The 12502-nt window shown below is 42.6% G+C and overlaps 1 protein-coding gene across 1 annotated transcript in view; it reads left to right on the top strand.

The window, feature by feature from the left end:
* MYO15B (myosin XVB) overlaps positions 1-12502 on the top strand; it is a 129568-nt gene that overhangs the window by 78181 nt on the left and 38885 nt on the right. The window contains exons 32-37 of the mRNA XM_044299466.1: positions 4952-5133; positions 5263-5529; positions 7035-7123; positions 7206-7330; positions 7483-7678; positions 10198-10285. Of these exons, the coding sequence (XP_044155401.1) occupies positions 4952-5133; positions 5263-5529; positions 7035-7123; positions 7206-7330; positions 7483-7678; positions 10198-10285 (947 nt within the window). The remainder of the gene's footprint in view (positions 1-4951; positions 5134-5262; positions 5530-7034; positions 7124-7205; positions 7331-7482; positions 7679-10197; positions 10286-12502) is intronic.

Raw genomic sequence — 12502 nt, 5'->3', positions numbered from 1 at the left:
TATAATGCTATGTGACCCCCGGCAGCGCTGGGAGGTCAGGCCGGGAGCTGCGTTGCGAACTCACTGCGGGAGGAACGCTCGTCTGCAAGAGGCCTTAAAATCAGATACAATTTGCATTTGACTTCAAACTTCTTGGGCTGTTTGAATTATTTCTCAGTATAAACCCATATCATACTTTTGGTGAATAAGAGTTCATGTGAATTGGAACAGCTGTTCATTGATGTTTAATGGGCCTGGGCGTCAATACTACCCACATACAAACTGTGGATATGGAATGGCTCTGTTACTGGAAGCAGCCAAGTTTTTATGATCCTGTACATCCTCTTTAATTAAGGTGGTATAAACCTATAGCTGGTATAAAGATAGCATAATATCTGCTATATAGAAATATATAGAATAGGAGTGGTAGTGGCCCTGATGAAGTGTTGTCATGGTGTCCTCCCTCAGGTCATTGTTCTACTTCACTTCTGGCCTCATTCTTCCACTGCACTGATCCCCAGAGAGCAGTCTATTTTTACTGAGTGCAAAGTATAACTTTTAGTACATTTAATAGCAGAGGATTATAAGTGCAATTTCTGGCACCAGTAAGGAATATAGAGCCAGATTGGATGGCTGCAACTTAGCACTTGTGGATGTAGATGTTCTATCAGGTCTAGACTTTAGCTTTAACTGGCCTAGTAGTAGTCTTGGGTGATGGGTGTCTGAGCCCTAGTCCCTCACTGTACAGCAGTGTCTGGAATATAGTTTTCAGCTTCTTTTCATCTTCCCTAACATCTTTGCTTGAGGTTGGATTCTGGAGAATCTCTAACAGCAGCAGGAGCTCTGCCATGTGCTTCCTCTTCTAACTGTGTCTGCACAGAAAATCCCCCTTCTGACAGGAAGAAGGACCTGACCACTCCTACCAAGAGGGGACGAACATGGTGGTTAGCCCTGCTCCTGCCAACCATTGGCCAACCATACCTCCTATGCTGGTACATAGGATAACATACAATTTCAATATAATACATAACTACACTGAACAAAAATATAAACGCAACACTTTCGGTTTTGCTACCATTTTGCATGAGCTGAAATCAAAGATCTGAAACATTTTCTACATACACAAAAGACCCATTACTCTCAAATATTGTTCACAAATCTGTCTAAATCTGTGTTAGTGAGCACTTCTCCTTTGCCGAGATAATCCATCCCACCTCACAGGTGTGGCATATCAAGGTGCTGATTAGACAGCATGAATATTGCACAGGTGTGCCTTAGACTGCCCACTATAGAAGGCCACTCTGAAATGTGCACAGTTTTGCCTTACTGGGGGGAGAGGTGAGAAAACCAGTCAGTATCTAGTGTGGCCACCATTTGCCTCACGCAGTGCAACACATCTCCGTCGCACAGGGTTGATCAGGTTATTGATTGTGGCCTGTGGAATGTTGGTCCACTCCTCTTCAATAGCTGTGCGAAGTTGCAGAATATTGTCAGGAACTGGGACACGCTCTCGTATACGCCGATCCAGAGCATCCCAAACAATGGGTGACATGACTGGTGAGTATGCTGGCCATGCAAGAACTGGGATGTTTCCAGCTTCAAGGAATTGTGTACAGATCCTTGCAATATGGGGCCTTGCATTATCATTCTGCAACATCAGGTGATGGTCGTGGGTGAATGGCACAACAATGGGCCTCAGGATCTCGTCACGGTATCTCTGTGCATTCAAAATGCCATCAATAAAATGCACCTGTGTTCATTGTCCATAACATATGCCTGCTAATACCATAACCCCACTGCCATCATGGGCCACTCGATCCACATCGTTGACGTCAGCAAACCGCTCACCCACACGACCCCACACACACTGTCTGCTATCTACTCTGAACAGTGAAAACCGGGACTCATCCATGAACGCCTCTCCAATGTGCCAGACGCCATCAAATGTGAGCATTTGCCCACTCAAGTCAGTTGCGGCGACGAACTGCAGTCAGGTCCAGACCCCGATGAGGATGACGAGCATGCAGATGAGCTTCCCCGAGACGGTTTCTGACAGTTTGTGCAGAAATTCTTTGGTTATGCAAACCGATTGTTGCTGCAGCTGTCTGGGTGGCTGGTCTCAGACAATCATGGAGGTGAACATGCTGGATGTGGAGGTCCTGGGCTGGTGTGGTTACACATGGTCTGCGGTTGTGAGGCCGGTTGGACGTACTGCCAAATTCTCTGAAATGCCTTTGGAGACGGCATATGGTAGAGAAATGAACATTCATTGCACGGTCAACAGCTCTGGTAGACATTCCTGCAGTCAGCATGCCAATTGCACGCTCCCTCGAATGTTGCGACATCTGACTGGTTTTCTGACCCCCTCCCCCCAGTAAGGCAAAACTGTGCACATTTCAGAGTGGTCATTTATTGTGGGCAGTCTAAGGCACACCTGTGCAATATTCATGTTGTCTAATTAGCACCTTGATATGCCACACCTGTGAGGTGGGATGGATTATCTCGGCAAAGGAGAAATGCTCACTAACAGATTTAGACATACAGGGAGTGCAGAATTATTAGGCAAGTTGTATTTTTGAGGATTAATTTTATTATTGAACAACAACCATGTTCTCAATGAACCCAAAAAACTCATTAATATCAAAGCTGAATATTTTTGGAAGTAGTTTTTAGTTTGTTTTTAGTTTTAGCTATTTTAGGGGGATATCTGTGTGTGCAGGTGACTATTACTGTGCATAATTATTAGGCAACTTAACAAAAAACAAATATATACCCATTTCAATTATTTATTTTTACCAGTGAAACCAATATAACATCTCAACATTCACAAATATACATTTCTGACATTCAAAAACAAAACAAAAACAAATCAGTGACCAATATAGCCACCTTTCTTTGCAAGGACACTCAAAAGCCTGCCATCCATGGATTCTGTCAGTGTTTTGATCTGTTCACCATCAACATTGCGTGCAGCAGCAACCACAGCCTCCCAGACACTGTTCAGAGAGGTGTACTGTTTTCCCTCCTTGTAAATCTCACATTTGATGATGGACCACAGGTTCTCAATGGGGTTCAGATCAGGTGAACAAGGAGGCTATGTCATTAGATTTTCTTCTTTTATACCCTTTCTTGCCAGCCACGCTGTGGAGTACTTGGACGCGTGTGATGGAGCATTGTCCTGCATGAAAATCATGTTTTTCTTGAAGGATGCAGACTTCTTCCTGTACCACTGCTTGAAGAAGGTGTCTTCCAGAAACTGGCAGTAGGACTGGGAGTTGAGCTTGACTCCATCCTCAACCCGAAAAGGCCCCACAAGCTCATCTTTGATGATACCAGCCCAAACCAGTACTCCACCTCCACCTTGCTGGCGTCTGAGTCTGACTGGAGCTCTCTGCCCTTTACCAATCCAGCCACGGGCCCATCCATCTGGCCCATCAAGACTCACTCACATTTCATCAGTCCATAAAACCTTAGAAAAATCAGTCTTGAGATATTTCTTGGCCCAGTCTTGACATTTCAGCTTGTGTGTCTTGTTCAGTGGTGGTGTCGTCTTTCAGCCTTTCTTACCTTGGCCATGTCTCTGAGTATTGCACACCTTGTGCTTTTGGGCACTCCAGTGATGTTGCAGCTCTGAAATATGGCCAAACTGGTGGCAAGTGGCATCTTGGCAGCTGCACGCTTGACTTTTCTCAGTTCCTGGGCAGTTATTTTGCGCCTTGGTTTTTCCACACGCTTCTTGCGACCCTGTTGACTATTTTGAATGAAACGCTTGATTGTTCGATGATCACGCTTCAGAATGCTGCATCCCTCTGCAAGATATCTCACTATTTTTGCCTTTTCTGAGCCTGTCAAGTCCTTCTTTTGACCCATTTTGCCAAAGGAGAGGAAGTTGCCTAATAATTATGCACACCTGATATAGGGTGTTGATGTCATTAGACCACACCCCTTCTCATTACAGAGATGCACATCACCTAATATGCTTAATTGGTAGTAGGCTTTCGAGCCTATACAGCTTGGAGTAAGACAACATGCATAAAGAGGATGATGTGGTCAAAATACTCATTTGCCTAATAATTCTGCACTCCCTGTATTTGAGAGTAATGGGTCTTTTGTGTATTTAGAAAATGTTTCAGATCTTTGAGATCAGCTCATGCAAAATGGGAGCAAAACCGAGAGTGTTGCGTTTATATTTTTGTTCAGTGTATATACAATAAAACGATTTACAGATACCCTCAGGTCTTGTGTACTGCACCGTTCCTCCGTAATTGCCAGAATACATACTGTTTTAAGGTCTTTTTGCACAGGCAAATATTCTTCTCTGTAATTAGCGCAAATCAATGATAACATCATGACGATTGTTACCTGCATGTACAGTACATGTGGCAATTAGTCTGGGGATGAACAATCAGTAATACAAATGTTAGTCCCCATTTGAACTGTCCACAGAGCATCCCGTTTACACGAGGTGATGTGCTGCCAACAATAGAAGACTGTTAGTGCCCTAAAAAAGCTACAGTAATCCAACAACAACCAATCTATTGCTCGTTTCTCTGGCGATCAACAGTATATTTACATGGGGCAATGATGGCCAACATGCGTTGTTCATTCCCAATCTTGGGCCCGTGTAAAAGGGCAGTCAGTCTAGGTCCGTAAAAATTCCCAAGTTATACTATTTAGTTTTGTGATATTATTTTCCAACCATAATATGCAGGCATAGAGATCTCTAGGTAGCAAAGCCATCTGCATCAAAGCACATATTTGTGGAGATTTACAGCCAATGACTTTCCCAAATTTTCTCAAAAAAGGGAAGTAGATTGCAGTTTACCTACCTGGTGAGAACCTGCTTTGGCTTTATTTCAATATGTCATAGGTATGATTTAGGATAGGGTTAGGGCTACTTGTATTATTGGTGCAAATAGTCCATAAACAAAGAGACTGATAATGAAAATGAAATGAAACTTTTTTGTTTTAGCCATGATGCCTCAGGCCATGATGCCCCAGGCCATGATGCCCCAGGCAATGATGCCCCAGGCAATGATGCCACAGATGATGCATCAGGCGGTGCCCATGCCCCAGCCGATGGTGCCTTCTGTGGACCCTGCACAATTAGCAGCACAACAACAAGCATTTATCCAGCAACAGGCTATACTTTTGGTAAGTACACTTGTCTATGTCTTAAAGCTACATAGGTCAGTACTGTACTCAGGCCATCCTAAATTTTCTACAGTACATTTTGTGCCTATGGTTAGTTATTCTAGTTACAGCACTTCTACTTTTTTTTAGGCCCAACAGATGACACTCCAGGCGACCGTGCTGTCTCAACAGCAACGGCAGAATCCACCTAGTACTAACAGAGAGCGTTCTCCACCTCCTAAGCCAGCTCCTAAGCCAGCACCAAAACCAGCAGATGTCCCTCCTCCTGCTCCTCCTCCAGCTCCAAAATACATCCCTGACTCACCTCCAGCCCCTTCTCCAAAAACTGCTCCACAATCTAGTCCATCACCTCAAGTACCCAAGACTCAGCCTCAGAAATCACATGCACCACCAGAGGTAATACATAAAAAATGCTGAGCTGTAGCTGCTTATCATTAAATATAATTACATGCATAGCTGCCAACAGTCCCAGACTTGATGGAACTGTTGCTAATTTTCAGAGACAATCCCAGCATTTTCAGGCTGTCCCGAGCCTAAAAAATTGAGCTTTTATAAACCTCATCCATAAATGGGCATTCCCATGGGTTTGGGGTGTTCCCAGGTGCAAGAATGTTGGTAAGTATGTATAGGTAGGTCCACCTCTGCAACGGAAGTCCCGTTAGGAGCCTCCATTCCATACTCCATAAAAAATGAAAGAAAAATTGTGTAACGGACAGTGGGTGTGGACCCACTGAGTTAACTACCTAGTTTGACTGCGGGCTAAGCCTAAGGGCGTTGTCCTGGCAGTTCCCTGGTATTCACCCTTTAACCCATGTACAGGGATCTGGACTTCGCTGCAGGGATTAGCCAAGCAGCTACCTCCTGGAGTTATCCTAGTGTATTTTGCTGCTGAACCATAGTGGTCAGAGACAATGGCGTGAAGCACCAAGGGTATAGGCAAAAGTGTACTCTGAATACAGTCCAAGGTCAGGGCAGGCTAAGTATGTGCATATTCCAGATAGCAATTCCAAGGTCGGGCAGACTAAGTACATGCGTAATACAGATAGAAGTTCCAAGGTCAGGGCAGGTGCCAAGGAGCAGATTTGATAGTCAGGCTAGGTACGGTACATGAGTAGTCAGACAAAAGATCACACCTTCGCTTGTTACAAGACACTAAAATACTCAAAGCTAAGGCATAGAGGAAGAACCATCAGCCCAGCTTAAAAGAGAGACTGATCAGCACCATAGTAAGCATCTGGACAGAGAGCAAAAGGGAAGAATTAACTCTGTCAGGTATATAAGGAACTTCACTTAGCACTAGTCTCAATACACACAGGGAGAGTGGAGCGACACAAGCGCCTGCCTAGGAAAGCAGGACAGTGTTAGACATGAGCCGCCAGCCTAACAAATAGCACATAACGGACACCATGGAGTCTGGGTGCTGTTGGTGTCCTTCATGTAACAGATCCAGCACTGCCGTTTTCAATTTTGTATTCCCAGAAAAACTTAAATGCAACACAGATGTGAACCCAGAGAAAGCAAGCAACCTGACCATGATTACTATATATGTGAAATCCAACTCCCAACTGGACATGGTCTACAGGTCAACACAGAAGGGAATGGTTTATGCAGTGACCTTTCAGTTTTTCTGCATGCCGCCTAAACCCTTTTGTGATCTCAGAAAATAGATAGTCTTGTCCTGAGCTGTAGTTTAGACCATGAACTATTTTACTACAAGGGATGACATTTTTCTGTTACCTCCAGTGGGAATGGTACCTAGTTTTTGTTCCACAATTATTATTTCTGATCACTATCCAGCCTGACTCACTGAGAATGATGCCTTGGTGAACACATTTTGTAGGCAACCTGCAAGGACAAAGCAGCAGAAATGGCATATTATTACAGTAGGATTTGTCATCTAGGTGTACTGGGATCAAGAAGATGAAGCAGAGTATAGTTTCCAAAGAAAAACATTCCAGCAGAAGAGGGACTACTTCCAAAAAATTGGTGAGTACAGATCAGAGTAAGACCAAAAACATGTCATTTTGACCACCCATTTTGTTTTTAAAATTTTGACCAATCCTTGCAGCAAGTGAAGAGATTTACGTAAAATCAGTCAAACCACCCTCGAAGATCCTACTTCCAATTCCATCAGCACAGCCTGAGAATGACAGTGATGAGGAACCACCAGAACCTCCTGAACCTGAACCTCAGCCAGGTGACTATATTTGCAGTTATCACTAATTGAAAGACAAAGTAATAGGATGAAAAAAAACATATGTAATGTAATAATAATGACTGTAAATTGTTCTTCACCTTTTATTCTTTGTTAACATAAATATGAAATTATTCTATATTTTATGTTTAAAGCACCCACCCCAAAAGTGCCTCCAATACTGCTACCTCCTGCAAACAAAAGTACAGAGCCTCCCGAGAAAGAGATAAAGAAAGGGGTTAATATGGTCAAACAAGCTCCTAGACCCAAACCCAGTCGAGAGATAAGTGAAATAATCAAGATGTATCAAAACCGTCCTCAATCAGAACCTAAACCATTTGAACCAGTCAGGTGAGATCTTCAGGTTCACTTAAAGCTGTTGTTCCACAAACCAAATTTCCACCTATCCACAGTATAGCTGACAAACATCAGGTTGCTGGGACACTGACTGCTGCAACTCACATCGATCACAAGAACTGTGGTCCCAGAGTGGTCTGTCCGAATAGAACAGTAGTGTGCATACCTGTCCACCGTTTAATTCACTTCTATGGGACAGACATAGACTGTGCTCCGTCAATCCCATAAATGTGATTGGAGCAGTGGATCAACATGAGCACTACCATTTCATTCAGACAGGGCATTCAAGGGCCCCCAGAGATGTGGATAGGTGATAAATAGCATTTGTGGGATAAGCCTTTTAAAGATTATGGACATCTTTTTTAATTATGCATTTGTTTTCTATATGAAAATGAAAGGAACTTTCTGAATAGTCTTCACGATACATTTCTTACCATTTTGCTTCTGCAGAGTGTGTGTCAGTCCTTTACCTAGCTGCTGGTGCTGATGAATATGACACAAATCCATCAGAGCTCTGCTCTTGGATCTTTGTACTCTTTCTGCTCTCTGCACTTCTTCAATGAGTCTTAGAGATAGCAGCGGTGGAGGTTGTTGCGCAGATTAGATCAGAGTGTGGAGAAGGGGGAAGGCATCTAAGTAGGGCAGCTCACACAGGCTGTACATATGGAGGAAAGCTCACAAAGCAGCTTGCAGATGGAAGACAGAACCATTCTGGACACACAGATGTAGCATGTATTATCTAGGATGGACTTAAGCACATGAGAAAAGTCTCAAACTAGGAGCAGGTTGCAAACTGAATAAAGGGGATGGGGGATATACAGTCATGTGAAAAAATTAGGACACCCTTTGAAAGCATGTGGTTTTTTGTAACATTTTTAATAAAAGGTTATTTCATCTCCGTTTCAACAATACAGAGAGATTAAAGTAATCCAACTAAACAAAGAAAACTGAAGAAAAGTCTTTTCAAGATCTTCTGTAAATGTCATTCTACAAAAATGCCTATTCTAACTGAGGAAAAAGATAGGACACCCTCACATGTATTCCCTCTTAAATTGGCTCAGATCTCACACAGGTATATCACACCAGGTGCACATAATTAGTAGATCGTTACTCTGCATGTTGAATGAGGCTTGCCCTATTTAAACCTCAGACATTTAGTTTGGTGTGCTCCTGACTGTTGAAGTGAGAGTGAGCACCATGGTGAGAGCAAAAGAGCTGTCAGAGGACTTCAGAAAAAAGATTGTAGCAGCCTATGAGTCTGGGAAGGGATTTAAAAAGATCTCAAAAGATTTTGAAATCAGCCATTCCACTGTCCGGAAGATAGTCTACAAGTGGAGGGCTTTCAAAACAACTGCCAACATGCCCAGGACTGGTCGCCCCAGCAAGTTCACCCCAAGAGCAGACCGCAAGATGCTAAAAGCGGTCTCCAAAAACCCTAAAGTGTCATCTCGAGAACTACAGCAGGCTCTGGCTACTGTTGATGTAGAAGTACATGCCTCTACAATCAGAAAGAGACTGTACAAGTTTAACTTGCATGGGAGGTGTGCAAGGAGGAAACCTTTGCTTTCCAAGAGAAACATCGAGGCCAGACTGACATTTGCCAGAGATAAAGTTGACAAAGACCAGGACTTCTGGAATAATGTTCTTTGGACAGATGAGTCCAAAATTGAATTATTTGGACACAACAGCAGAGGACATGTTTGGCGTAAACCAAACACAGCATTCCAAGAAAAGAACCTCATACCAACTGTGAAGCATGGAGGTGGAAGTGTCATGGTTTGGGGCTGCTTTGCTGCAGCAGGACCTGGTCAGCTCACCATCATAGAATCCACGATGAATTCTACTGTGTATCAGAAGGTGCTTGAAGAACATGTGAGACCATCAGTTAGAAAATTAAAGCTGAAGCGGAACTGGACCATGCAACATGACAATGACCCAAAACATACTAGTAAATCAACCAAAGATTGGCTGAAAAAGAAGAAATGGAGAGTCCTGGAATGGCCAAGTCAAAGTCCAGATTTGAATCCCATTGAGATGCTGTGGGGTGACTTGAAAAGGGCTGTACGTGCAAGAAACCCCTCAAACATCTCACAGCTGAAAAAGTTCTGCATTGAGGAGTGGGGTAAAATTTCCTCAGACCGATGTCGAAGACTGGTAGATGGCTACAAGAACCGTCTCACTGCAGTTATTTCAGCCAAAGGAGGTAACACTCGCTATTAGGGGCAAGGGTGTCCTATCTTTTTCCTCAGTTAGAATAGGCATTTTTGTAGAATGACATTTACAGAAGATCTTGAAAAGACTTTTCTTCAGTTTTCTTTGTTTAGTTGGATTACTTTAATCTCTCTGTATTGTTGAAACGGAGATGAAATAAGCTTTTATTAAAAATGTTACAAAAAACCACATGCTTTCAAAGGGTGTCCTAATTTTTTCACATGACTGTATGTGAATTCAGATGTTTATATTTGTTTTCTTGACTCCTGAATTTATTCAACGACCAAATCTACATTTTTCAGGAGAACAGTACACACTTTCGTAAAGAAGAAAGATCCCAAAGAAGAAGCTCTAGAAAGACTCAGAAATACGGGGCCCCCGAAATCCCCAGTAAGCCATGACAGTCTGTGCTTTTTAATGTAATGACTCTAATCTGGGGTGTATTTCCATGGCAAAAATCTGCGGTTTGAACTTCAGAATTCTGCTCATGTGCTGTTGCAACCAAGCATATTACCTTCAAGTAAAGGCCATGATTTCATAATGACAGTCGAGCTGCCTTTGTGACTTTGCCTCATGCCCCAAGTGAAAAGTCTTAGGCTTCTTTCAAATCAGCATTACCGATCCTGCATAGACCAGCCTGCTGGAGTTCTCTAGATCTGGTGTAGCTGGATGTTACCACATACTCCTTGGCCCCTATTAACTGTAATGGGACCTGGCTGCTACCCGGCAAATATGCCGGGATTCGGTCGGACTAAATCCGCTGCGTGCATCTGTGTTTGTCCGGCTGAATCCTGGCGGATTTCTGCCAAATCCTTGTATAGTCAGTAGGGGCTGTTAGGCACATGGTAACATCCAGCCATGCCGGATCCAGAGAGCATCCTGTAATGCTAGTTTAGCCTTAGGAGATTGCTCTCCATGAAGACTAGTCCCAGCAGTGTACCCTCATAAATAATACTTTTGGCAGATTGTCACACATAAACAGTCCCACCGTTGTGTCACACTTCTATTAGCCATTGAAGTAAAGATTCACCCTTATTGGCTATGTACACCTTTGGGGACAATTTTATAAAATTATTGCATTATACTCATTTTGAGCTAAAAATATTTTTTTCAAATGGTCTTTAATCTTTATTAAAAATATGGAGCCCTCTTTTCTGTACATAACTGAGTTGCTCTAGTAGCAGCCTCTGGATTTTCTCTTTTCCATCAGTTGAGGAGCTGACAGCTCCTTATCTCTGCTCTCTGACGTTATAAACACTCATTATAGCTCAGTTCTTATCTTACTGATAATAATGTGGCTTAAATAAGTGCTTATGATCTCTCAGTAGTTTAGAGGTAAGGTTTATTAGATGACCGACACAAAGTGAAAGTGAAAGTACCAGTCACAAAGCTAGAAAAACAGTTAACCTTTTGTGACAGAACGGCTCAATATTTTTAATAAAGGCCAACTGAAAATATTATTTTTAGCCAAAAATGAGTAAAATGCAATAATAAACAAATATATAAGCTTTAAAGTCCTCTACATGGAAATAGTGTCCCTAATGAAATTCCCTTAGGCTACATGCAGACAACAGTTAAAAAAAAATGGTCGTTAAAAACGGACACACTGTCCGTTTTTCATTGCTATTTATTTTTTTTATTTACGTTTTTAACAGACGTTTTGCATTCATTTTTAACGGCTATGAAAAACGATCATTAAAAATTGATGATTTTCATTGGGTTTATATATATATATATATATATATATTAGTGGCATTACAGGGGGCACAAAGGGGTGTGTGTATATATATATATATATATATATATATAACACTGAGCAGCACCGCAATCAAGACTGAGGAGTAGGAGTGCCAGCGGCTATAGGTGCGATCCACCAAACAAATTTTGTTTTATGATGCAACGTTTCAGTCCTCTAAATGGAACCTTTCTCAAGCAAAGGTTCCATTGAGGGGACCGAAATGTCGCATCTGGTGGAATAAAATGCGCACGTTATTTTTGGAAGTGCCGTGGAGTTTTTCTTTGTATATGTATATATACACTCACCTAAAGAATTATTAGGAACACCATACTAATACGATGTTGGACCCCTTTTTGCCTTAAGAACTGCCCTAATTCTACGTGGCATTGATTCAACAAGGTGCTGATAGCATTCTTTAGAAATGTTGGCCCATATTGATAGGATAGCATCTTGCAGTTGATGGAGATTTGAGGGATGCACATCCAGGGCACGAAGCTCCCGTTCCACCACATCCCAAAGATGCTCTATTGGGTTGAGATCTGGTGACTGTGGGGGCCATTTTAGTACAGTGAACTCATTGTCATGTTCAAGAAACCATTTTTCCAGTCTTCAACAGTCCAATTTTGGTGAGCTCGTGCAAATTGTAGCCTCTTTTTCCTATTTGGAGTGGAGATGAGTGGTACCCGGTGGGGTCTTCTGCTGTTGTAGTCCATCCGCCTCAAGGTTGTGCGTGTTGTGGCTTCACAAATGCTTTGCTGCATATCTCGTTTGAAACGAGTGGTTATTTCAGTCAACGTTGCTCTTCTATCATCTTTAATCAGTCGGCCCATTCTCCTCTGACCTCTAGCATCAACAAGGCATTTTCGCCC

Source organism: Bufo gargarizans, chromosome 6, assembly GCF_014858855.1.
Source record: "Bufo gargarizans isolate SCDJY-AF-19 chromosome 6, ASM1485885v1, whole genome shotgun sequence".
Taxonomy (NCBI): domain Eukaryota; kingdom Metazoa; phylum Chordata; class Amphibia; order Anura; family Bufonidae; genus Bufo; species Bufo gargarizans.
This window is presented reverse-complemented; position numbering and strand designations above follow the sequence as displayed.